Below are 23459 nucleotides of genomic sequence, written 5' to 3'. Positions count from 1 at the left end.
TGGCTGATACTCCTGTTGGGTAGTGCTGTTTGAGTGAAAATTTGAAATCCTAATGATCCTTTTGGCCTGTTACAACTATTTTAGAACAAGAGAACATACTCCCTTGCTGCCATGGGGACTTTATTACCTGTAGAGAGCTATTTACACAGGCATCCAATGGTGGGATGCTCAGAAGACTTTATTAGATACGCAGAACTATTTACACGAGCATCCAGTGATGGCTGATCACAACACTCCTAGGTAAGGGGAACTATTTACAACGGCGAGCTCCGAGTTGAACTGGTGAACAAGATGTCCATGGAGGAGCTGTGCTGGTAGTAGTGTTGCCTGGCGATGTATTCCATGACATTGGAGAGTCCTGGCACCACGCAGCAGCTGACGGCGCTGCGGGTGATGCCCATGCTGTGGGCGTCGTACCACTCGTTGGTGTCCTCCTCGTAGCACTCGGTGGCAACAGTGGTGCTGAAGCCATTGAAGCCCCCCACCACGAACAACAGGCCGTCCATCACCTCAATGCCAAAGTTGCTGCGCGGATTTAGCATGGAGGGCACGGCGTGCCAGGCGTTGGCGATAGGGTTGTACGCTTCCACGGTCTGGAGCCGGCTGTTCCCATCAAACCCTCCAACCTGTGAAGGCCAAAGGGACAGAGCTTGAGAGGGGCCTTTCCTCAGTCAGATCCTGGCATGCACAGTGAGATGGGAGCTGCTCCTGCCTCCCTGGCTGCAGTCTGAGCATGGCAGAGAGCACGAGATCTCTGAACATGGCCCCTGCTTATTGTTCCCTGCTCTCTGAGGAGCTTCCCAAGCACTTTATGCCACTGTCAATTTTGAGAGGTCTCCAGAGGTTGGATGCAGTCCATGGAGAGGATAAACAATGGAAGAACAGGCCCAAGCCCCTGCTCTGTGCTGCTGATGCTGTGGCAGCAGCAGAAATTATGTTCTTTGTGCTACAGCTGCTTAAACATTGCCGAACACCATTTTCATACTCCAAAGCGTGTGATGGGTGATAACATTCTCAGGAAGTGCAGCAACCGTCCTGGCTCTGACTTCCCTAAACCTCTTGTAAACACATGGCCACCGTGGGGCTCTGGGAAGTGCAGCCACCCAAGGGACTGCAGCACTGGGTGGTGTTGGCCCTTACCGCGTACACCTGGTTCCCGTACGCCATCACCCCAACTCCGCTCCTCCTGCTGCTCATTGGGGCAATCAGGGACCACTGGTTTGTGATGGGGTTGAACACTTCAGCTGAGCTGAGGCACTGATCGCCATCAAACCCACCACAGATGTAAACCTGGGGACAGGAGAGGTGGGAAACTGTGAATGGGGTGGTCAGACCCTTGGTGAGGAAACATGTTGAAGAGACAATGAGTGGTGCAGCAGGATTTTTGGGGTGTTTTGTTTTAGAATGGGGATGTCTTGTCATCCTGGGTTTGAAGTAGCAGCAGAGCAAAGAGTTGATGCCAGCAAGATTTTGACTCTTGATTTTGCAAGCTGCATGGAGCAGACAGTCCTGGTATTGCACCTACAGCCAGGAACAGAGCTGTTGGGCACCGGGTGGGCAGCAGCTCTGGCATAGTTTTTGTACTTCTGGTCGCATCTCTGCCACACCAGGCGGGCTGCTTTACATCTGTAGCTCCAGGATTTAATGAATTGTTACGAATTTACGTGTTACAAATTTAGTGCAGGTTTATGTGAACTTTCTTCATGCTGCAACCCCAGCTGCTCTTATTTGGGGGTTAGTTTACCTTTCCATTCAGCGTGGTTGCACTGGCGTCGCTCCTCTGCTCGTGCATGGGGGTGATCAGGGTCCACTGGTTGGTGTCTGGGTCATACCGCTCTGCTGTGTTGAGCCGCATGTACCCATCAAAGCCTCCCATGGCATAGATGAAGTTGTCCACAACGGTGACGCTGACGTAGCAGCGCCGTGAGTGCATGGGCGCTACCTGCTGCCACGTCTTCTGCAGCGGATCAAACCGCTTGACGATGTTGAAATAATCTGTGCCATCGAATCCACCGATAACGTAGACGTGGCCTTTCAAGTAAGCCGAGCCATGATAGGCAACGGGGCTCTCCTGCTCCCAGGGGATGTTCAGCCACTTGTCAGTGCGGCCGTCGTAGGTCTCGATGGCGCTGGTGGCGCCGCCGCCGCTCCAGCCCCCGATGGCGAAGAGGATGGCGTAGGGCAGGCGCGGCCGGGTCAGCGGGTTGGCATTGACTGAGGAACTCTGGCCGTAGGAGTTCAAGTCATAGATTTCGGACAGGGCACTGATGATGAGATCTTTGCAGCTGGCATTGTCTTTCACGTACTCGTGAGCTTTGACGTTGTTCATGAAGTAGTCGGATTGTAGGAGTGCCAGTCGAACCTGCAACATGCAAGGAGGGGGTTGGAGTACTAATACTGATGGTTTCACCCTCGGTAGCCTTTGGGGACAGCTCCAAAGCAGCGCTGCACCCACCTTGCTGAGCAAGCTGGCGATGTGCTGCCTCCTGTTCTGCGGGTCATGAGCGATCCACCTCAGCACAGCCTCAAACACGGCTTCTTCTCGCCGCACGTTCAGCTCATCCTTCTCAATGATGTGTGCCAGCTCCTCGGCAGAGAGGTCTAGGAACTCCTCGGACACCTGGGACACCTCCTCGAAGTGATGCAGGATGTACACGCAGGCAGCTGCGCGCAGGTCGGGGCAGTGGTAATAGTCAGTGAGTCTGCAAATGCCAATGCAATTCTCAAAGCACAGCCTGGAACTGAGGAACTCACAGCACAGGCTGACGATGCCCATGACATTGAACTGATCTGCTGCAGCCAGCAAACTCTCAACGTTGTCCTCTGTGATCGGTACTGTCCCGGTGTAGGCGTAATTGATGATGAGACCCATCATTTCAGCTGAAATGCCAGGGATTTGATACACCATCTTGTCTGCGGTGTCCCAGTTGGTAAACAGAGTCCTGGAAACATGGTGTTGCTGCATTAAACCTTGTCCCTGGATCCCCTGTGCTTCCCCTGCCGTCAGGGCACCAGTTTTGGCACTGGTAGGAGCCATTCTGGGAGGCCCTGTAGTTAATTGATTAATGTTTTACTTGTTGGTTGTTTGAAAAAGGAGACACAGCCTCTGGATCATACCAGAGCTGGAGGCAGCAGGGCAGGGGGTTTCACCTGAGGGGAGCAGAATCCCCCCATTGCCTGCTGCCCACGCTGGGGGGATGAGCCCAGGACAATGGGGGGTTTCTGTGAGCCAGTGCACACAACCAGGGCATGTTCAGCCTCTCACCCACCAGCACCCCAAGCCCTTCTCCCCAGGGCTGCACTCAATCCGTTCATCCCCCAGCCCGGGTTGATGCTGGGGTGGGTTTGCCTCAACCCAGGTGCAGCACCAACACTTGGTCTTGAACCCCGGGGAGTCACAGGATGTGGGGAAGGCAAAGCTGCCCTGTGGCAGCTGGGCCAGGCTGGCCAGGCTCCAGCCCTGCACTGTGTCTGGGGTTCCCCCTGCACCACCACTGCCAAGAGCCACTGATCTGTGGGTCAACCCTGGTGTTCAGGGAGGTGTGAGGACTGTGGGAAATCACTTGGAGAGAGGTTCAGTGGAAGTCCTGGAGAAGTGCTGAGGCAGGGTGACCTCAATCTGGGAATACTCTTTGTCCCCACCCCCCCCGTGTTTCAACCACTGACCTGAAGTAGATACTGCAGCAAGAGAGGATGAGCTTGTGAGCCTTGAATTCCACCCCATCCACACTGATGATCACATCACAGAATCTCCCTTCCAGGCGGAGTTCATTGGAGATACTGCAACTCCTATCGCTCATCTTCCTCTCCATGTTGGAGCATGAATATTTGGTAGGTGCCAAGTTATCCCTCACGTTGGAGCCAGAGGCAGTGGACCTTGCTGAGGTGTGTGGAGCACTCTGGTGTTGTCCCCAAACATCCAGCACTGGGCCCCCTTGCTGGTTCTGGATTGTGCCCCATAATGACATCACAGATGCAGGCAGGGGTGACCCAGGCCCAGCATTCTGTGGTTGCCCCCAGCCTTTTGCTTTCCTACAGCCCGGGTTATGCTGGGTCCTGGACCTGCACTGTTGCTTGGAACACAACCAGCCATGGAATCCATCCCCTGGCAACCTTTCAGTAATATTTCACTGGGGTGTAACAGTCCCCAAATGTGGGCATGAGCCACTGCTGAAGGGTCTGTGCCACCTCGCCCAGGAGGAACCTGAGGTACGGTCCTGCTGTCACCATACTGTCCCTGCTGCTTTGTCACTGCAGTTGTGCCAGGGGAGGTTTGGGATGTATATTGGAAATGCTGGGATTTTTTTTTTCCCGAATGGGCTGTCCAGCCCTGGCAGAGGCTGCCGAGGGCAGTAGGGGTGGATCCTCATCCCTGGAGGGGTTTAAAAGTCTTGTGGATGTGGCACTTGGGGACATCCCTTAGTGGTGGCTTTGGCAATGCTGCGGGATTGTTCTTTGAGGGTTTCTCCCCCGGCCAGTGTGTCTGTGACTCAGTGTTCTCAGTGTCCCCGGGGCTGCGGAGCGGTTCAGTGCCGGGAGCCCTGCGGGCACGCACGGCCGGCTGGTGACCTTTATTATTATTATTTATTTTTTCTTTTTTTTAAAATATATCTTTCGCCTTCCCGGCTCGTCGCGAGGGAAACGCAACCCCCGGTGGGAGCTGCCGCGGGCGCGGGGCGGAGCGGGGGAGGATTCTCCGGCCCCAGCGACCACGGAACGCTCCGGGAGCCCCGCCCGGAGCCCCCCGAGCCCCGCCCGGAGCCCCCCGAGCCCCGCCCGGAGCTCCGGGGCCGCCGCCGCGTTCCGGTCCCGCCCCCGCCCCGCTCCGCCCCGCGGCTGCGCGGCCCGAGCGGAGCAGAGAGCAGCGGAGCGGACGGAGGAGATGGTGAGCGGGGTTGCGGGCTGGGAGCGCGGCCAGGACGGGGGGACAGAAGGGCTTGGAGGGTCTCGGTGCCCCCGGAGCTTGGGGGGAACCGGGGCGGCACCGAGCGGGGTCTCTGCCTGCAGGTGCCCGAGCTGGGGAAAGCGACGGTGCGGATCCGGCAGCCCGAGCGTGTGCAGGGGATCATCCAGTCTCTCCGGGAGCAGGGGGTGGCCAAGCTGCAGGTACCGTGCTCTTTCCTTTTCTCAGCTGCCCCTTCCTCGTCCCCCGGCCCCGGCCCGGCTTCTCCCAGCCCCGCCAGGACGCAGCTGCGGCGGGGGAGAAGCCGCAGAGCACAGGGAGGACGGGGCTGGTGGCTCCTCCGGAGGGACCTTTTGGCTCCCAGTTCCGAAGCTTTCACTGTGCCCCAGTCCCCTGCTCCGCCCAGGGATGGAGCCACTGGGTGCCGATAAGAGCTGCGGGGTGGGAGGGTGAGGACATCATCTGCCTGGCGGCTGCTAGGAGCGGCCACGTCGTCGCTGCCAGCCTGTGCCCACTGGGGACTGGTGGTGCTGGGTGCTCGTTCTCACAGGTGACAGCACCTTGGGCTCACTCTGGCCAGTGCAGAATGCACCGGGTCACGCACGGATTTGATTTTCTCCCCTCTTTCAGGTCATTTCTGACTTTGACATGACGCTGAGCAGGTTTGGTTGCAATGGCAGGCGCTGCCCCACATCTCACAGTGAGTGCAAGCCGTTGTTTTTACTGTCACTGGTTCTGTTTGGTTCCTGTGTTTGTGTTTGATGTGGTTCCTGTCATGCCCTGTGCCCTCCTGTGTCAAGCCTGGCCACTCCCTCCTGTCCTGCCCCATGGGGGTCTGGGCCTCACTGCCTGGCACCAGCTGCCCCTGCCCGCTGCAGGAGCCGGGAGCTCCTGGGCCTTCACCCCCTGCCCACGGGCACCGAGGCTGCTGTCTGGCCAAGCCAGGCCCTGCACTTGGGGCTGCTGTGGGCTCAGAGTGGGAGCCACAGCAGTGTGTTTGTTTATTCATTGCACTGAATACCACCTTAGATTTTGTACAAGAGTCCAACATTAATGATACATCATCAGTGTTGAGGTACTGACATGATACAAAAGTAAGCTGCCTGTGAATACCTCCAACCATTATCTTCTCAGGATGAAGAGCCTGCTTCCTTTATTACAGAAAGTCTTAAAACCTGTGAATCAATACCAAGAAATGAAAAAAGAGTCATTGACCTTATTTTATGGGAGTAAACATGCTCTCAAGTCTTGCTAAACAGTCTGGAAACACAGGCTGTGTTATAATAAAAACCCTGACGGAGCAGGGGAAAGTGATAATGAGGAGAAAAGGTATCCTAAATTTAGTTACAGAAGAAAAAAATTATCCCAACCCTGTGTTGGGACCCCACAGCGAGCTGTGCTCGGGTCACGGTGTCACCATGGCTTGTGTTGGGAAGTGCCAGCACTCCTGTAGGGAGTTGCTGTAGAAAGTCTATTTATGATTCTGTGCTACATCACTGGCATTTTTTTTTCTTTGCAGATATCCTTGATACCAGCCGTGTTATCAGCGAGGATGGCAAGAAGAAGGTGGGTGCTGTGTGTAGGGCACACTGTGTCTTGCTCTGTGACTTTTGTACCTGTCACCCGTGATCAGGAGGTCACACTGGCTGGTGTGGCCGCTCTCCCAGCTGTGGTGGCTGCCAGGATGGAGTGAGAAAGTGTCCAGGCTGCATTTCAACCAGCAGTGATAGAGGAGAAGTTAAAAAGGGAACTCAAATTTGCATGTGCAGCTGTGGGTGTTTCAGTTTGATAAGAGGAGGAAAGGGAGGGCTGTCTGTACCTGCAGCATTTGGAGTGAGGTAGGGGCCAGCCAGACTGCTGAGAGTTCCAGGTATGCTCAGAGGGAGCTGCTCAGTGACAACAATTTGGTTGTGTTTAGGAAGAGCAATGGAGAGCTTCACAAATGGCTGTGTTTAGGAAGAGCTTTGGAGAACTTCAGAAATGCTATTTTTGTTTAGTCTCTTTAGACCTGATGTTCACTTTGTTCTTCTTCCCTCTGTGTGGCACTCCAGCTGAAGGATCTGCTCCACTATTACTATCCCATTGAAATAGATCCCAACCGCACCCTGGAAGAGAAACGTCCCCTCATGGTGGAGTGGTGAGTTTGTGGTGATCTTGACCTTGTCCTGACAACCTCTTCTCCCTGAGGACTACAGGACATGAGGCTTGAATCATCCCTGGGCTTGGCAGCGATCCCACAAGGTTTAGTTGTTGTTTCTGACTGCCTGGGAGCTCTGTCACTGCTGCCTTTCCCACATCAAATACAGGTGGACCAAGGCCCATGAGCTGCTGGTGCAGCAGAAGATCCACAAAGATGACATAGCCCAGATTGTCAGAGAGTCAGAAGCGATGCTCAGGTACGGGCACAGGATGTGGTGTTGAGGTTTGGGCACGGGGATGTGATGCTGAGGTTTGGGCACGGGGATGTGATGCTGAGGTTTGGGCACGGGGATGTGATGCTGGGGTACAGCTTGGCTGCCCACAGCCCTTCTCTCCTGCCCATGTAGCTGGGTCTCTGAGCTGTCACCACAGCGTGACCAGTGCCAGCCTCCCTTGCTCACTCCTGGGGCTGAGTTCTAATGAAATCAGAATATGAGGCAGAGCCTGAGCTCGCTCCTTGGCTGGAGGCTGCTCCTTTCCTGCTCTGAAACCACTACTCCTCTCTTGGGCCTTGGCAAGGAGCAGCTGAGGGGCTGGTGCTGTGCAGGGCAGGATGCAGAGGCAGCTCCCTGCTTCCAGCAGAGCTGTGTTCTTTGCACTGGAAATGCCAAGCCTTATGCAGGCCCTTGGCTCAGCAGCAGATTTCACCCACAGCACAAAAATTTTGTGCTAGAACAGCTGCTGAAGCTGACCTGGCAGCTGTGGCCCTAAGGCTGGCTTGGAGAGCTGGGCTCTGCCAGGTTGCAGCCAGGCTTAGGGAGGAGATGGCTTTTCACAAGTCCAAGTTCCACTTCTGCATGGAATTATGTCCTGGCAGACTGAGGCTGTCACAGGTTGTTCTCATCATCCTCCCAACCAGTCCAACCTGTTGCACATTTCCCAGGTGGCTCCTGGCAGTGCCCACTCCCGTGGGTGTGTGCAGTCAGGCTGTGCCCTGTGCCCCTGCTGAGCAGCTCTGATGTGCTCAGGAGGTGCCAGGCAAAGGGCTGGAGTGCTCTGTGTTCCCACAAGTGCCCTCCCAGCTGCTGCACCCACAGCTCTGGGGTTGTGCACAGGGAGGGCCACGGGAGTGCTGGTGCCACAGAGAGCTCGTGCTGTGTGCAGAGCTTCCATGGGTGTTTCTGTTTGGGAAGTGGAGGGCAGGAACAGGAGCTGGGCTGAGCATGCACCAGGCTGGGAGCTGGTAACACAGCCCTGTGCCATGGACACTCCTGCTCTAGGGATGGCTTCAAGGAGTTCTTTGATCAGCTGCATAAGAACAACATCCCCCTGTTCATCTTCTCCGCTGGCATTGGTGATATCCTGGAAGAGATTATCCGTCAGGCCAACGTCTTCTACTCCAATGTCAACGTGGTGTCCAACTACATGGACTTCAATGATGATGTGAGTTCTTGCATTGCATCTGTGTGGTGAGTGTGTGAGGGGAGTGATGGGGCTGGGACGTGATTAGCAGTGACACCGTCGGGTTAAGAGCTGTCTGCCTGTCTGTCCCTTGTGCTCAGGGAGTCCTCACGCACTTCAGGGGTCCCCTCATCCACACCTACAACAAGAACAACACCGTGCTGCAGGGCACAGGGTACTTCCAGCAGCTGAGCACAAGGACGAGCATCATCCTGCTGGGGGATTCCATGGGTGACCTGACGATGGCCGACGGTGTTCCCAGCGTGGAGAACATCCTCAAGATTGGCTTTCTCAATGACAAGGTGAGTGAGAGGAGCAGTTCAGTGCTTCCCTACCAGCCTTCCCCTCGTGCCAGGCCAGCAGGGAGGGGCAGGGGTTGCCCCAGTGATTTGGGCATGTAAGAGATTAATGAGTTCCCGTGGGGCGTGCAGAGGGGCCTGGGGGTGTTTGCTGTGCTCCTGCTGTGTCTGGGAAATGGTCAGGGTAGCTATTGACCCCCTTTTTGGTAGTGAGGGCTGTGGGTGGAACATCCTCACCCTCAGCTGTTGGTTGTTCACGGTCCTGGCAGGTGGAGGAGCGGAGGGGGAAGTACCTGGAGTCCTATGACATCGTGCTGGAGAGCGACGAGACCCTGGACGTGGTGAACGGGATTCTGCGGTACATCCTGACAGAGACATGAGCTGGGGACACTGTCCCTGGGCAGGGGTGTCCTTCCCAGGACAGAGCTGGAAGGGACCTGCTGGTACTGGCTGGGCTCCATCCCGACCTCACCAATGCCTCAGCCAGCCCTGGAGCAGGAGAGGTGAGATGGAAGAAGCTTTTCCTTTACCCAACTCTGCCTGGCTCTGCAGTTTCCCACCCAGACTGACTCTATCCCGCTCGGACTTCATCCCACTGGGAATTCACCCCTGCCACCTCCTGAGGCCAAGACAAACCATTCCATGTTTCAGACAGAGATGTTCTGCACTTGCTTCAGCAGCTCAGGGTGGAATGGAGATAGTTTACTGTGGGCTGAGGACGGTCTCTCTCTCTCGTCCTGTTTTCTGTGGGCTTCAAAGCTCTCAGGTGCCAGTGCAGCTGCTGGGCTGGTGTGGCCCTGCTGGCCATCACATCACCAGCCCCGCATTCCCCATGTAAACCAGCAGCTCTCTGGCCTTGTGTCTCAGCTCACCCGTCCCTCTTGCACCAGTATAGCTCTTACTGTGGAAAAAAAGCTTTTTGCAGCCATCCCTGAAGCCCCCAGAGCTCGGCTGCTGCTGCTGCCCAAAGCCAGAAGTAAGTTTGTCTGCCAGGGATCAGAGTGGGAGGGGTGGGGATGAGGGAGGGGGGACCAATTGCAGAATTTTGACTTTTAAGCACTGTTTTACCCGACTGTGTTTGTGTACTAAATTTCTGGGCTGGTCTCTCAGAGCAGCAATAGGAAAAGACCATTTTATTGATGTATAACCTCTGGTTATATGGGACTTAGGGAAGAGCAGATTTGTTCTCTGTTTTGGAATAAAAACATAATTGGCTAAAGCTGGGTCATGGGTGGTTTCTATGCAGCACTGAGGGGCTGGAGCTGCTCTGTTCCCTGGGCTGGCAGCTGCCTCTGCTCCCCAGCTCCCCATCCCACCAGAGCCACCCAGCCCTCACTGGCTGCTGGAGCTCTGTTGGCTTTGGTGGAGGACCCCAGGCAGGAATTTTGGTTTCTCCTGCCAGACCCAGTGGATGCTGGAGCCTGGAATCCCCCTGGGCACTGGAGAAGCTGTGCTGCTACCCCAACACATGGGAAGGTTTCATGACAAAGTAACCAAACACAGTCAAACTCCTTAGAAACCTGGAGGAATTATTTATTTGGTGCAAGGCAGAGTTGGAGGGGTTTGCTCTGCATTGCTGTGCTCCTGCATTTCTGTCTCTGTTGAGGACAGACTGCAGAGGCCTTGGGAGCTGTGCTGGTCCCAGCAGGAGGACCTGAGCACTCCACGGCTGGGACCTGCATTTAGGCATTGAAACTAAATGGCTCTGATTTGTCTCAATCACTGGGGGCTGGGAGGTGGGCAGGGTGTGAAGGGGGACAATGCTGCTCCCTGAGGGGTGGGGGCTGAGGGTCTGTTTCCCTTCTCCCAGCTGATGAGGGATTTGCCAGGTCCCACAGTTCAGGGGGCCCAGACTTTTGGAATGGCAGATGCCTGCAGAGTATTGGGATTTCACCCTGGGAACCTGAGCCCCCTTCAGCCTTTTGCCCCAGAGGAGGATGAGAGCAGGGGCAGAGCAAGGACTGGGACAAAAGGCTTCTCTCTCCTCTCTAAAGAATTTTAAGTGTTTATATAAAAAACCCAATCCCCAACCCTAAACTACAAAATGCTGTGGTGGAGGTGAGGAGGAATCCTCCAACATCCTGCCTGGCCCCTGAGGCAGCACAGACAGGGGAGGGGGCTGGAGCTGGACTTGCAGTCGCTGGTGGAGGATGAAGGGGTTTAGGGAGGGGACATCTTCTTGTCTGGGTTTATTAGCTGGGGGCTGAGTTCTCCTGCTCAGGAGAACACTTCAAAATACCCTCAGTTAATAAGAGGTGAAAATCAAAACCCAGCCCCCAGCAGGACTGGGAAGGGGCAGATTCCCAGAGCGGGAGACCGGCCATGGCATGGCAAGGATGAGTCCTGTCTCCAGGAACAGCAGGGACTGCTCCTCAGAGCTCCTCATGAATCTTCTCCTGGTCCTCGTCCGACTTGAGCTTGAGCTCCTCAGGCGTGATCTTCCCATCCTGGTTGCGGTCCTGGTTCTGGAACATGTCAGCAATGACTTTCTCCGGGTCAGAGCTGGGCATGAGGCGGCCTTTCCCCTCCGCCACCTGGGTCTTGATGAAGGTGGAGAACTGGAGAGGGAAGAGGGAAGAGATGCTGCTTGGTTTTGTGCAGCCAGCACCATGCAGGGCAAGGAGACCACAGCCCGTGATAAGGACACGCAGGGACTGGAGCAGAGGCTGCAGCAATGCTTTGGCTGGGGTGTCCTTCCTGCGCAGCTCTGCAGGCTCCCAAGAGCCCAGGGGCAGCAGTGCCCTTCACGTGCTGCTGCCCAGGGTGGGGTCCCCTGTGCCCCCATTTCCTCCTGCACCCCACCATTTGGGACCCACTCACCTCATCAGCAGGGATCTCCCCGTCCTTGTTGAGGTCCATCTGCTCGTACAGGCTGGCTGGTGGCTCCCCGTGCCAGATGAAGAGGTAGCCCTCGGGAACCCCCTCCTCCATGGAGATCAGCTCCACCTCGAAGCGGAGCACGGCGCTGCCAGGCACCCCCCGGGCTGGAAACACAGCAAAGCTCCAGCACCACGGGGAGCAAGGCAAAGCCCTGGCCCTGAGCCCCACAGCCCTGGCAGGGCGAAGGGTGGTGGAGCCCAGCAGAGGCCCAGCAAGGCTGAACCACCCGGTTTGCATTGCACACGTCAGGCACTGCTCCCCTACCTCCGCTCTCCCCGTGGCCCAGGTGTGGGGGGACGATGAGCACCCGCCTCTCCCCTGCACACATGTCCAGGAGGCCGCTGTTCAGCCCCTCGATCACCTTGTTGGCCCCCAGAGTCACCTCCTGGGGCTTCTCGTAGTCGTGGCTACAGGAGGCACAGAGGAAACAATGCAGGTAAGAAAAGTCCCTCGGATCTAGTGGGCAGCCGTGAAATCCCAACCCTTCCATCCCACCATGGCCCAGAATCCCACATCCTCCATCCTGATATGCCATGAAGTTCCACACCCTCTGTGCCACGGCCACATCCATCCCACTGTGTCCCTTGAACCCTCCTCCCTGCTGCCCCATCCTGCTGCCCTGTGGTTGCTGCTCCAGCACTGCCTGTTGCAGAGGGGATGGTCCTGCTGCCTGCCCACCCCCAGCTCAGTGCCAGGCAGGACCTGGCCCCAGGGAGGACGGGAATGCTCGGGGCACGCACGAGGAGAAGAGGCGGGTGCCGTCCAGCAAGGAGCAGTTGTAGTGGTAGCGGACGAAGTCGCGGTTGCGGGTGGTGACGTTGCAGCCCTCGGGCCGGAACACGGTCTCGATCTCCACCGGGTCCTCAGGGTTGTGGAAGTCGATGACGTGGACATCAAAGATGAGCACGGCTGAGCCAGGAATTTTATCTCCTGGAAGAGGAGGATGAAGGGGTGGTGAAGCCTTTCTCTGCTTCTTCCCACACCCCGTGATGTGCCTGTCCCTCAGAGCCCTCTGCAGATTTACCTGCACCGTTCTCCCCGTAAGCCAGGTGTGGGGGGATGACCACTCGGCGCTGCTCTCCCATGCAGACCCCCTGCAGGCCCTGATCCATGCCAGGGATGATGTAGCCCTTCCCAATATAGGTGTTGTAGGTCTCATTGCGAGAGTAACTGCAGTGAGAGAACCCCCAGCACCGTCAATCCCCCCAGCCCCTACACCCCGACCCACAGCCCTTCTCCCAGCCTCTCCTGCTTCCCCAGGAACCAAACCTTGCTCCAAGAGATGCAACAAACAGATATTGTCCTTTTTAGCCTATTTCATGCCCATTGTCCCCTCTCCAGCCTTTCCTTGCAGCCGTGGGGCAGGAGAGGACATCAGGGGCTCTCTCTGTGTAGCCGGTGTGAGCCAGGGCTCCCTGAGTTCCCTCCCATACCTGGAGTCAAAGAGTGTCCCGTCCATGAGTGTCCCATTGTAGTGGTAGCGGACAAAGTCCCCGGTCACAGCGCGGCGCTTGCAGGACTCCGGCACCTCCAGGTGCTCCAGGAAGACGCCATCCTTGGGATTGTGGAAATCCACCAGCAGCACGCTGAACACCAGCGACGCCTGCGGTGGGATCACGGTCCCTGGGAGAGGACACGGGTCACCAAAGGGCTGTGGTCAGAGCTGGGAGGGAAGAGGCTGGCACGATGGGGTGGTGCCTGGCTCACCGTAGCCTTTCTCCCCATAGGCCAGGAACGGGGGGATGATGATGCTCCTCTTCTCCCCAGCGCACATGCCCAGCAGCCCCTGGTCCATGCCCTTGATCAGCCACCCAGTGCCCACGTAGGTGTCATAGGTGCTGCCCTTGCTGTAGCTGGTGGTGGAGAATGAAGGTAGGGATGGCTCTGGGGCCACACCAGCAGCCCCAGCCAGAGCAGTGCTGTGCCAGAGGCTGGTTTGGGGGGTCATGGAGCTGCACCAGCCCTGCCGGGGAGCAGGGAGGGGGTACAGGGTGTTGCTTTTAGATAGAAGGCGAGGTGACTTGGTTCTAAAGGACAGCACGGTGGCTGAGCCTCACCTTAGCTACTCCGGCTATAGACAAACGCTGACACTAATATGGTGGATGGTCAAAATGGCGATTTATTAGCTTGTATCTTGGAGTTAAATACTCGAAGGGGTTTTGCTACGTCACAAAGGGACACTGGGTTTAGTAGTTAGTAAAGGGGATGGAAAACTACTGAAGTTAGGAGGAGTTGCATACTTCAGAGGGACTTTTTTTACTTATCTCTGTGGATGAGGGGGAGGAAGAGTTTTAGCTGCTTTTCTGTTACATTCTAAAATCTTCTGCAGCGCTTGTCCTTGTCTACTACAACAGGGTGAGGCTGCTCTGACTGTGTGCCCAGCCTGGTGTCCCTGGGTCCTAGCCACCCCTAGTGGCCCAGTGTCAAGGCAGAGGGTGCATGCCAGACCTGTGCCCTGCGGTCTGGGTGCACGCCAGAGCCCCATACCTGGAGTCGAAGGGGGTCCCATCCAGCAGGGTGCCGTTGTAGTGGTACCGCACAAAGTCTGAGTTCTCCACCGTGCGGTTGCAGCGCTGGGGTTTGGACAGGGTGGTGATCTGCAGCTTGTCGTTCTTGTTCCAGATGTCCAGCATGACCACATCGAAGTACAGGGTGGCATCTGGGGGGATCAGCCCCGCTAAAGGGGCACCACAAGGACAGAGCACCTTAAGTGGGACCAACACTGCGCCCAGGCCAGCCATGGGCTCTGTGCCCTGAAGCCTCCCCTGAGGCTGCTGCTGCTACCCAGGGCTGCTGGAGACCCATGCCAGCCCCTGGGAAAGCAGCACACTCCAGCTGGGGGCAGGACCCCTCATTCCCAGGGAAGCCCCACTCCAGCACCACTCGCCCTGGCCATGGGGCCACAATTGGGCCACATCCACCAGGGGGGCACTGGAGCCCTGTCCCTGCTAACGCTAGCCCTGGGGGTTTGCTCCCTCAGCCCCCCGTGCCAGGGCCCCTTACCCACGCCGATGCTGCCGTAGCCCAGGTGGGGCGGCACGATGAGGTGACGCCGCTCGTTCACGCACATGCCCTGCAGCCCCCGGTCCATGCCCGTGATCAGGCGCCCAACGCCCACCACGCCGGCCACCGTGGCCCCTCGGTCATAGCTGGGGCAAAGGGACACACCCATCAGAGGGGACAAAAAGGATGAAGCTCCCAAAGCTGCCAGTGCTGGTGGGGCAGAGTGGAGGGACAGGGCTGTCCCCTCCCCAGTGTGCAGGTGTCCCACCACAGCCTGAGTCCCTGTGTTGCAGGCAGAGCCCATAGCTCTAAAACGTAGATCCTAGTGGGCTCAATTCCATGGTGCTGGAGGGTAGCTGGCCCCTGGGGCACTGGTCAGGACTTCAGCCTGACCCTGCACCCCCAGAAGCCATCCACACCCTCCCCACATCTCAGGCCAGCAGCTCTGGGGCTTCCTGCTGCTTCCAAATAATTTTGTGTATGGCACATTGGAGCTTTATGCAATGATGAGGAAACACAGTGTTCCGGCCTCATTTTGAAACTGCAAATTTGTTTTTATTTTTAAACCTTAAAATACTCCAAGAAACTACTGGGGCAGCAGATATCCTCCTGACAGAGAATTCTTTTAGCAGTGAGTGTCCCCAGGTTCCCACTGCAGTTACTTTCTCCCCCATGGATGCTCAAGGTAAGGTAAGACACATCAAACTGTGAGCCCCTTAGCTTTTCAGAGCTCAAAAAAACCCACTTGCCTGGGAATTTTTTATTGCTATGTGGTGCTGAGGCTGAGCCCCAGCATGACTCCAGTTGTTTCTGTGTCCCCAGTTCTCCTCCCTGCTCATGGTGCTGCAAACCCGGGGCTGCCCCTACCCTGATTCCCAGCCAGCATGAGCAGAGCAGGGACGATGCAGGGGCCAAGGAACACAGCCCAGCAGAGCGAAGCCTCGGGGATAATGAAAGGGTTTGCCTCTGCCACGTCTCAAAGTGCTTTAAGCATTTCCCTGCCTGTGCAGCACATGCAGATGTGTGTTCCTGAGTGCAGAGTGTGCCAATTAGGGCCAAATCACGCCTGTGCCCGGGACAGGCGACCCCACAGCTCTGACGGGGTGCAGCCTCCCTGAAGGGCTGGGATCTTCTGCGGGACCTGGTGGGGCAGCCCAGCCAGGGGCTACAGAAAGGGGCAGCAGCCCGGGCTGGGGGTTCCCTTCAGGCTGACACGTGTACAGGGCTCCCTGTGTTACCCCAGCACCCACCAAAGCCCCCCTCGGTTCAAAGCCGGGGGGGTGGGCGTTGTGTGGCGCAGGCAGCGCCTGCTGTGCCCCGGGGATGGGGGATGCATGCGGGGTCCCCGCAGCCGCCTGCTGTGCCCCGGGGCTGGGGGATGCATGCGGGGTCCCCGCAGCCGCTGCTGTGCCCCAGGGCTGGGGGATGCATGCGGGGTCCCCGCAGCCGCTGCTTTGCCCCAGGGCTGGGGGAGGCATGCAGGGTCCCGCCGCAGCTGCCCCCCGCATGCAGCCGGCCCAGGAGCCGCGGGCGATACCTGGAGTCAAACTTTTTGCCATCTTTAAAGGTCCCATTGTAGTGGTAGCGAATGAAATCCCCCATCTGCGCCTCCCGCAGGCAGATTTTGGGAATATAGTATCTGTCTATCACCACGTCTTCTAAGGGGCCGGGGTCGCCCAGCGCCGGGGCCCCCAGGACGCCCAGGAGGAGGAGGAGGAGGCAGCGGCTGCCCACGGCCATGGCGCTGGGGCTGAGGCGGCGGAAGGGCCCGGCGGGGGAAGGAGGAGGGCGGGGGGGTTCAGGACGCCCCTTTCCTGCCCGGGACGCCCCTTGCCTTCGCTTTCCCTTCCCTTCCCGTCCGCCCGCCCAGCCCGGCCCTCTTGGAATTTCTGTAGACGTGTCCGGGCCCCGCCGCGCTCCCCCCGCCGCGCCGAGGGCTGACACCGCGGCAGAGAACCATCCACGGCGGGAGGGGTCATTCTTTTTCCCTCTTTTGTTTGTCCTCTTACTTTTGCCCCTCCTTTTTTTTAAATTTTCTCTTCTTCCCCCTCTCTCTCCTTTTCCTCTTTTCCTCATTTTTTACTCTTTTTTTTTCTTTCCCCTCTCATTATTTATTCTCGCTCTCTCTCTCTCTTTTTTTTTTTTTTTTTTTTTTTTTCCTTTTCTTGGGCAATTCCTCCCCTAAAGGAAAAGCTGACGGAGGCATTGAGGAGCGGCTGCAGGCCCGGCCGCAGGTCCTAGCGCTCCTGTGCCTCCTCCTCCCCCTCTCCTTCCTTCTGCCTCTGCCAGCTCATAGCTACCGGCCCAAGATGCTGCTGCTGCTCAGTCCCAGCAGTTCGGGAAAGTAAATAAAAGGAATTAAGTGTTTTAATAACGAGTCAGCTGTTGGCAGAGCCTTTACTGAATGGTGATGATTAAAAATGTGAAATTCTCCTAGCAGTCCTTCCCAGACAAACACAGCCTCAAACACTCATGGAGGGGTTGCCCACACATCCCTGCTCCCCCAAATCCATCGGCAAGAAACAGGTCCTGTGGCAAGAGCCTTTGGCGAGTGCCAGGTGGGAAATGCTGTGAACCCAAACCCGAACCCCAACCCAACTCCTCTGAGGCTCAGTGCTACCAGTGAGAGCAACAGCTCCAGCAAAGCTCCCGCAGCTCAGCCCCGGGGTGCTCTGCAGCCCCCAGCACATCACACCGGGGCTAAGCACCCCCAGCCCTGCTTGGAGCAGCCTGGGGGCACACGAGGCTCTCCGGACGGTGCAGGGGCAGGGCCTCTGTGCCAAGTGAGTGCTGACAGGGGTGGCTGCTGGCACCACAGCCACGTGTGGCACTGGGCACGGCCCACAGCCTCTGCTCCGCAGGGAGAAACCTCAGCAGCGTCCTGGCTGCTGCCCCGTGCTGTGACATCCCTCAGTGCCACCCTCCAGCCAGCGACAAAGCACTGAAGCACTGGGTTTGGGCCGGGGCCAGTGCGGCCATGCCGAGGCCTGGCACGGGCCAGCTCTGAGGCCGGGATCTGGCACGGCACAGGGCGTGTGGCCTCGGGCTTGGCACCGGCCGGCGGCGGGGACGGCGGCGGGGACACCTCCGGGTACCGCTGGCCCGCAGGATCTGCCCGCGTGTGGCGGTGCTGAGGCATCTCCGTGGTGCGCAGCGCCGGGCGCCCCCCGAGCGCCCCGCGCAGCCCCCGCGGGCCCGGCGGGGCCGCACTAAGACCCTGCGCGCCCGCCTTGCCCCGCCCGCCCCCGCCCGCCCCCTGCGCGGGGCCCGGCGCGGAGCGCGGAGCGCGGCGAGCGGCGCGGGCAGTGCGCGGCGGCGGCGATGGGCGGCGCGGTGCCGGTACCGGGTCCGCTGCCGGCCTCGCTGCTGGCCGTGCTGGCGGCGGGGCTGTGCGCGGCGCAGTACGAGCAGTACAGCGTGCGCGGCTTCCCCGCGGCCGCGCTGGAGCCGCTGCAGCGCGCCTACGCGCGGGCGCTGGAGCAGTACGCGGACGCGCAATGGGAGGAGAGCGCTCAGGGGCTGGAGGCCAGTCTGCGGCTCCACAGGCTGCTGCGGGACAGCGAGGCGCATTGCCACCGCCGCTGCTCCGGGGAGCCCCCCGCGGGGGAGGGCATCGCCGAGGAGCCCCGCGGGGAGCGGGACCCCGCGTGGGAGTGGGAGCGGGAGCTGCGGCTCTTCGGGCGGCTGCTGCTCCGCGCCGGCTGCCTGCGCGCCTGCAAGCGGGAGCTGCCCGTGTTCCAGCTGCGCTACCCGCCGGCGCAGACCCTGCGCGACTTCCAGCGCCGCCAGCCATACCAGTACCTGCACTACGCGCTCTTCAAGGTGAGGCGCTGCAAATGGCAGGGGTGGGGGGATCCTGCTCCTCCTCTGTCCTGCACCACTGATCTTGCCCCTCCGTCCTGCACCCCTTCTTTCTGCCCCCTGACTGGGCACACCCCTTCCCGTGTCTCATCCCGTGCCGCTCATCCTATATCTGCTCTTCGACACCCCCATTCTGCACTTCCATCCTGTGCCCCCATCCTCTGCTGTCAGCCTGCACCCTCTGATCTGCCCACCCTGAACCCCACTCCCATCTGTCTCTGCAGCCCCAGAACCCTGCTCCCCTCCATCCTGCACCCCCAGATCCCTGCTCCCCTCCATCCTGCACCCTGCTGTCAGGTGCTTCCCCTTTCCTTCACTCCCCATCTGGCCTCCCCCACCACCTCCTCCATCCTGCCCCTGAGCTGTGGCACGTCAGCATCATCTGGGACACATCAGGCAGGACGACGGGGGGCCCCTGTGGTTGTGTCCCTCTACCCCACCTTGTGCTGCCCTGGTGCCCCAAGTTCTCCCTGGACAGGCAGAGCATTGCCTGGGGAGAGTGCACAGGGGCTGCCCCAGCTGAGGGGCCTGAGCTGGAGGGTCCTGTGCCCTGTGATTGTGATGGGACACGTGTCTGGATGCTCCATAAGAAAGAAGGACTTGCTCAGCTTCACAGTGCAGACGTGGAGGGATGTTTTGTGGAGGGAGGTGTCATAAGGCATCCCCCTCATCCCCCTCGGGTGCCCATGTGTTGGCCAGTGTCTCTGGCAGGGGACAGTCCTCTGGGCAGGGTCCCGGTCCCTGGCTGCTGGCCACTGTGGGTGCTGTTTTAGCGCTCAGCGCTGCAGCCCCACTCACCTGGCAGTGGCGAGGGACTGCCTGGCTTCATCCTTAATGCCTTTTCCTCTTGCTGCTCTGGCCCAAACCCATTTCACGGACGGGTCATTCAAACCACCCTCCCTCCCTGCTGTCTCACCCCCTGAAGCTGCAATCTGAGAGCCCATAAAGCAGCAGGAGTGGCAGCCAGGTCTGATGGCAGTGCTGGAGAAGAGCAGACGTGTGGGTCAAACCCACACCACGTGGAGCCACCTCACACTACGTGGATCACTCCTGCCTGGATGTGGGGGCTCATGAGCTGTCCCTGTGCCTACCATGGGCACATCCAAGAGGTTGTTGTGGCTGGAGTTATCTGCAATATCCAAGTTCCCTGATCCTGTCTGTTCATCACTGCCAGTGGACGATTGTGCAGTTCACTGTGGGTTCAGGGCTGTTCCCCAGCAGGATCACCCCTCTGTCCTGCAGCCCAGGGCTCTGGCTGGGTGCTGAGGCCCCCTTGGCTGCAGCATTGCCCAGGCTGTCCTGCAGCAGGTCTCTGCACCGGCTCCTCCTCCCTCCACAGTCAAACAAGATCGAGAAAGCCGTGTCTGCTGCCCACACCTTCCTGCAGAAAAACCCCAAGCATGAGATGACCTTGAGGTACCTGAACTACTACAGGACGATGCTGGATGTGGATGAATACCTGGTCGATCTGGAAGCTCGACCCTATGAGGTAAGGAGGGGATGGGACTGGAGCAGGAGAGGGGCTCCCAGGGCTCGAAGCATGCCTGGTCCTGTCATACCCCGAGGGAAGCAGCTCTCCCTCACTGAGCCGTGCTCCTCGGCAGCCGATATTCGTGCGGTCAGTGAAGCAGTACAACAGCGGGGATTTCCGGAGCAGTGCAGCCGACATGGAGCAGGCACTGGCCGAGTACTACAAGGCGTATGAGGACTGTCTGGCTGGCTGCGAGGGGGCCTACGAGCTTCAGGAGTTCAAGGACTTCTACCCTGCCATCGCAGGTAGGGGAGGGCTGGGGGACAGCAGACTTGGGGGGCGATCACGGCTGCAACACCCGACATCTCCCCCCAGACCACTTTGTCAGCGTGCTGCAGTGCAAGGTGGACTGCGAGACCGAGCTCACTCCCAACGTGGGCGGCTACTTCGTGGAGAAGTTCGTGGCCACCATGTACCACTACCTGCAGTTCGCTTACTACAAGCGTGAGTGCCAGTGGGAGCAGGGCACTGGGGCGCCCCGGGGCGCTGTGGGCCCTGGGAGGGGTGTCACCCCTGTGTCACCTGGCGCTGCTCCCCGCAGTGAACGACGTGCAGGACGCAGTGCGCAGCGTCTCCAGCTACATGCTCTTCGACCCTGGTGACACCGTGATGCAGCAGAACCTGGTCTACTACCGCTTCCACCGCGAGCGCTGGCGCCTGCGGGACGAGGACTTTGAGCCCCGGCCGGTGAGGACCACCCTGGCCCCCCGCCCCGTGGCCCTGCACTGAGCAGAGGGGCTGACACAGCCCCTCTTCCCTGCTGTGCCCAGGAAGCCGTGCGCTACCACAACCAGACAGCTGCTCAGAGGAGGATGCTGGAGTTTGCCCGGCAGTATCTGCAGGATGATGATGAGGTACCTGGTGGGCCCGATGTGGGATGCAGACGGTGCTTTTGGGGGTGCTGGGGGGGTGTGTGGGTGCTGCAGGGACCTTCCTCAGCTGGAGGGTCTGACCCCCCAAACCAGCCCTGCAGCAGAGACTGCAGATGAGGCTGCCGAGCCCCCCTGCCTCCTCCTGCCCCCCTGTGCTGCAGATGGAGGTGGATGGCGGTGAGGGGTCAGAGGTGCTGGACCTGCCCTCCGATGGAGAGTTCGAGGGTGAAGGTGACTATGAGGAGGGCTTCTTCGCAGAGTGGTGGCAGGAACCCAAGACCAAAGGAGACAAAGACAATCAAGGTTCCTGATACCAGGGCTGGGGGCTGTGCTGAAGGGTGGGGGGTCTGCTGCCCACACCTCTGGTGCCACCAAACTCTCCTTGTTTGCAGAGATCCTATGATGAGCCAGGTGAAGGGGCACCCAGCACCAACTGAGCTGGATGGTGGTGGCTCTGTGATGCCATCTTGGGGACAATGGGCTTTGGACTCCTCCCAGCCACCAGTAGAAACTCAGACTCCTGGGAAGGGGCCGATCCTGCCTAGCATCCTGCAGCAGGGCTGCCTTTGCCACCTGGATGTCTGCTGCCCTGGCACAGCCCAATTCCCACCAGTGGAAGACCAGCAGCCCTGAATGTCCCTGCCTGCCCAGGAGCCTGGGCCACCCCTGCCCCCAATGCCCCAGGAGCCCTGACCAGCAGTGATGCCCCACAGCACTGGAGTTTTCTGTGTCCCTCATCTGCTCCCCAGGAAATGTGGATGATGCACCAGGATCGACCCCTGTGTTGTCTTGAGGGGCCTGGGGAGCTACCCCTACTTTAGGAGCAAGGCACAATGCTGCTGGAGCTGGTCCTGCCCCTTCCTGGGGCTCCCTGAGGCTCCCTTTCATCCTTCCAGGCAATCTGCCAGCTCCCATAGCCCAGGTCCCCTTGGACTCCCCAGCCTGGTGCTACAGGGGGCTCCCAGTGTGCCACATCCCTGTGTCACCACGGGGCTGCAGCCTGGTGAGACTGTGGTGCCCGTGCCCTGCCCATGTCTTGAATTCATGCCACACCAGCCCTCTCTAGCCTTAAGCTCCATTAATTTAAGATTTCCCCTCTTGCACAGTTGCTCTTTTGAGATATTTACTGGTGCTGAACTTTTAATAAAATCCAGACTGGTCTTTTCACGGCTGCCTCCACCTTCCAAGCGCTGCCACCATGGGATCCAGGAGCTCAGGGTGGGAGAGGCCCTGCTGTGGGAGAGGAAGGGACGAGTTCAGGCCTGGATGTCCCCACAGGTGACCAGGGAGAACTTGTGGGGCTGGGGACCCATGGAGGCCATGAGAGCAGCCAGGCCCCTGTGAGGTTCCCTGAGGGGGACCCCAAATGGGATCCATGACCCCCTCACTGTGCAGGGGAGGCTGTAAGGTGAGGTGAGGGGGAGAGCTCCAGGGGGCTGGAGGGCACCATGTCCTTCTCCACATGGGTCTTTGGGGTGTGATATGCATGACCTGATTGTTTTGGGGTGTAACACTGTGACACTGCTCCTTGGGGATGCATCATCCTGCTCCTGGATCTGAGGGTGCAGCCTGCATCCCCTGATGAAGGTGGGGAGTGGCAGGGTGGGATGATCGGCCTCCTGCCTGCCTCAGGGCCTTTTGGGGGTCATCACTGGTGCTGCCAAGCCTGTGCCAGTCCTAGGCACGAGGCGTTGGGCAGCGTGGGGCCGCCTGCTCCTCCCTGCCATGTTCGGCAGGGAAATTGGCTACGAGGACTGAAACTGAGAGGCTGAATCACAGCGTTGGCCCCGGGGAAGGGAAGGGATGGGAATGGAAGGAAAGGGGTGGCAAGAGGCTGCCAGCACCCCACCCCGCCCTGCCTGGAACCCCTCTTCACCGGGGCTTTTCCAGCTCTGCAGGGCACTAGGTGGGGGCAGGGGCTGAGCCCTCAGACCTGTGGGCAAAGCTCAGGGCTCAGGGAGGCAGTCCTGGGAGGGAGCACCCACTGCACCCCTGTGCCAGGACAGGGCTGTCCTATCACTTGGGAGGAGTGGGTTTGTCACCGATGGGTCACAGCCACCTCGGGAGGGGAGTGCCAGCCTGGTGGGGTGTGGCCAGCAGCACTTGCAAGCCAGAAGCACCGAGCCCAGCGCTGGCACGGCAGCCCAAGGGACAAAGGCCTGTGGATCTTCCCAACAGCTGGGCAAGGGTGGCACGGGGCCTCCGCCCTGCTCTGACACACACCTGGGCACTGAGTCCCCTCCTCAGCCCCACACTCACATAGAGAAGACAGCTCCTTGCTCCCACTGATCTACTGGCACCAGGCAAAGCCCCTTGCAGCCATGAGCTGGGGTGCCCGGGGTCCCTTCCCTGCTCCCACCTGCAGACACTGGATGTGCAGGGGCCGGCTCCATCCTGGGAGTGCCAGGCAGGAGCAGCAGCTCTGGGAGCAGTGGTGTGACTGCTCCCCCCAGCAGTGGCTGTGAGGGTGAGCACGGCCACCATCCTGTCCCCCAGGACGCAAAGAGTCG

The 23459-nt window shown here is 59.0% G+C and overlaps 4 protein-coding genes across 4 annotated transcripts; 2 read left to right on the top strand and 2 right to left on the bottom strand.

Annotated features, from left to right (window-relative positions):
• Nucleotides 1-83: 83 nt before the first annotated feature.
• KLHL10 (kelch like family member 10) lies at nt 84-4492 on the bottom strand. The gene is made up of 4 exons (XM_063403877.1): nt 3667-4492; nt 1745-2942; nt 1141-1290; nt 84-626 (listed from the first exon to the last, which is right to left on the bottom strand). The coding sequence occupies exons 1-4, from the start codon at nt 3966-3968 to the stop codon at nt 255-257; spliced, it is 2022 nt and encodes a 673-aa protein (XP_063259947.1). The 5' UTR covers nt 3969-4492; the 3' UTR covers nt 84-254.
• NT5C3B (5'-nucleotidase, cytosolic IIIB) lies at nt 4492-10021 on the top strand. Its single transcript, XM_063403872.1, has 9 exons — nt 4492-4885; nt 5008-5106; nt 5534-5603; nt 6423-6469; nt 6955-7040; nt 7210-7299; nt 8323-8485; nt 8605-8805; nt 9072-10021. The coding sequence occupies exons 1-9, from the start codon at nt 4883-4885 to the stop codon at nt 9180-9182; spliced, it is 870 nt and encodes a 289-aa protein (XP_063259942.1). The 5' UTR covers nt 4492-4882; the 3' UTR covers nt 9183-10021.
• A 284-nt stretch (nt 10022-10305) lies between these two features.
• Nucleotides 10306-16688, bottom strand: FKBP10 (FKBP prolyl isomerase 10). Its single transcript, XM_063403857.1, has 10 exons — nt 16223-16688; nt 14686-14831; nt 14170-14359; nt 13390-13535; nt 13116-13305; nt 12707-12852; nt 12423-12612; nt 11947-12089; nt 11623-11786; nt 10306-11360 (listed from the first exon to the last, which is right to left on the bottom strand). The coding sequence occupies exons 1-10, from the start codon at nt 16423-16425 to the stop codon at nt 11175-11177; spliced, it is 1704 nt and encodes a 567-aa protein (XP_063259927.1). The 5' UTR covers nt 16426-16688; the 3' UTR covers nt 10306-11174.
• A 1248-nt stretch (nt 16689-17936) lies between these two features.
• Nucleotides 17937-22129, top strand: P3H4 (prolyl 3-hydroxylase family member 4 (inactive)). The gene is made up of 8 exons (XM_063403867.1): nt 17937-18507; nt 19886-20035; nt 20151-20322; nt 20393-20521; nt 20619-20764; nt 20848-20931; nt 21111-21252; nt 21342-22129. Exons 1-8 carry the CDS (start codon nt 18007-18009, stop codon nt 21350-21352), a joined length of 1335 nt encoding a protein of 444 aa, XP_063259937.1. The 5' UTR covers nt 17937-18006; the 3' UTR covers nt 21353-22129.
• Nucleotides 22130-23459: the final 1330 nt, after the last annotated feature.

The sequence above is a fragment of the Prinia subflava genome, chromosome 8 (genome assembly GCF_021018805.1).
Source record: "Prinia subflava isolate CZ2003 ecotype Zambia chromosome 8, Cam_Psub_1.2, whole genome shotgun sequence".
In the NCBI taxonomy this organism is placed as follows: Eukaryota; Metazoa; Chordata; class Aves; order Passeriformes; family Cisticolidae; genus Prinia; species Prinia subflava.
This window is presented reverse-complemented; position numbering and strand designations above follow the sequence as displayed.

Bases quoted from the DNA above. Each gene is read 5' to 3' on its own strand.
- KLHL10 (XM_063403877.1), bottom strand. From the start codon at position 3,968: ATGTCATTATGGGGCACAATCCAGAACCAGCAAGGGGGCCCAGTGCTG. The intron at 1,291-1,744 runs GTAAACTAACCC...TCCTGTCCCCAG, and splicing joins CAACCACGCTGAATGGAAAG to GTTTACATCTGTGGTGGGTT. The intron at 627-1,140 runs GTAAGGGCCAAC...TGGCCTTCACAG, and splicing joins ACGGGAACCAGGTGTACGCG to GTTGGAGGGTTTGATGGGAA.
- NT5C3B (XM_063403872.1), top strand. The intron at 6,470-6,954 runs GTGGGTGCTGTG...GTGGCACTCCAG, and splicing joins GCGAGGATGGCAAGAAGAAG to CTGAAGGATCTGCTCCACTA. The intron at 8,486-8,604 runs GTGAGTTCTTGC...CCTTGTGCTCAG, and splicing joins ACATGGACTTCAATGATGAT to GGAGTCCTCACGCACTTCAG.
- FKBP10 (XM_063403857.1), bottom strand. From the start codon at position 16,425: ATGGCCGTGGGCAGCCGCTGCCTCCTCCTCCTCCTCCTGGGCGTCCTG. The intron at 14,832-16,222 runs GTATCGCCCGCG...CCTTTGCCCCAG, and splicing joins GGCAAAAAGTTTGACTCCAG to CTATGACCGAGGGGCCACGG. The intron at 11,787-11,946 runs GTAGGGGAGCAG...CTGTGTTTCCAG, and splicing joins GGGCCACGGGGAGAGCGGAG to CCCGGGGGGTGCCTGGCAGC.
- P3H4 (XM_063403867.1), top strand. From the start codon at position 18,007: ATGGGCGGCGCGGTGCCGGTACCGGGTCCGCTGCCGGCCTCGCTGCTG. The intron at 20,323-20,392 runs GTAGGGGAGGGC...ATCTCCCCCCAG, and splicing joins CTTCTACCCTGCCATCGCAG to ACCACTTTGTCAGCGTGCTG. The intron at 20,765-20,847 runs GTGAGGACCACC...TGCTGTGCCCAG, and splicing joins AGGACTTTGAGCCCCGGCCG to GAAGCCGTGCGCTACCACAA.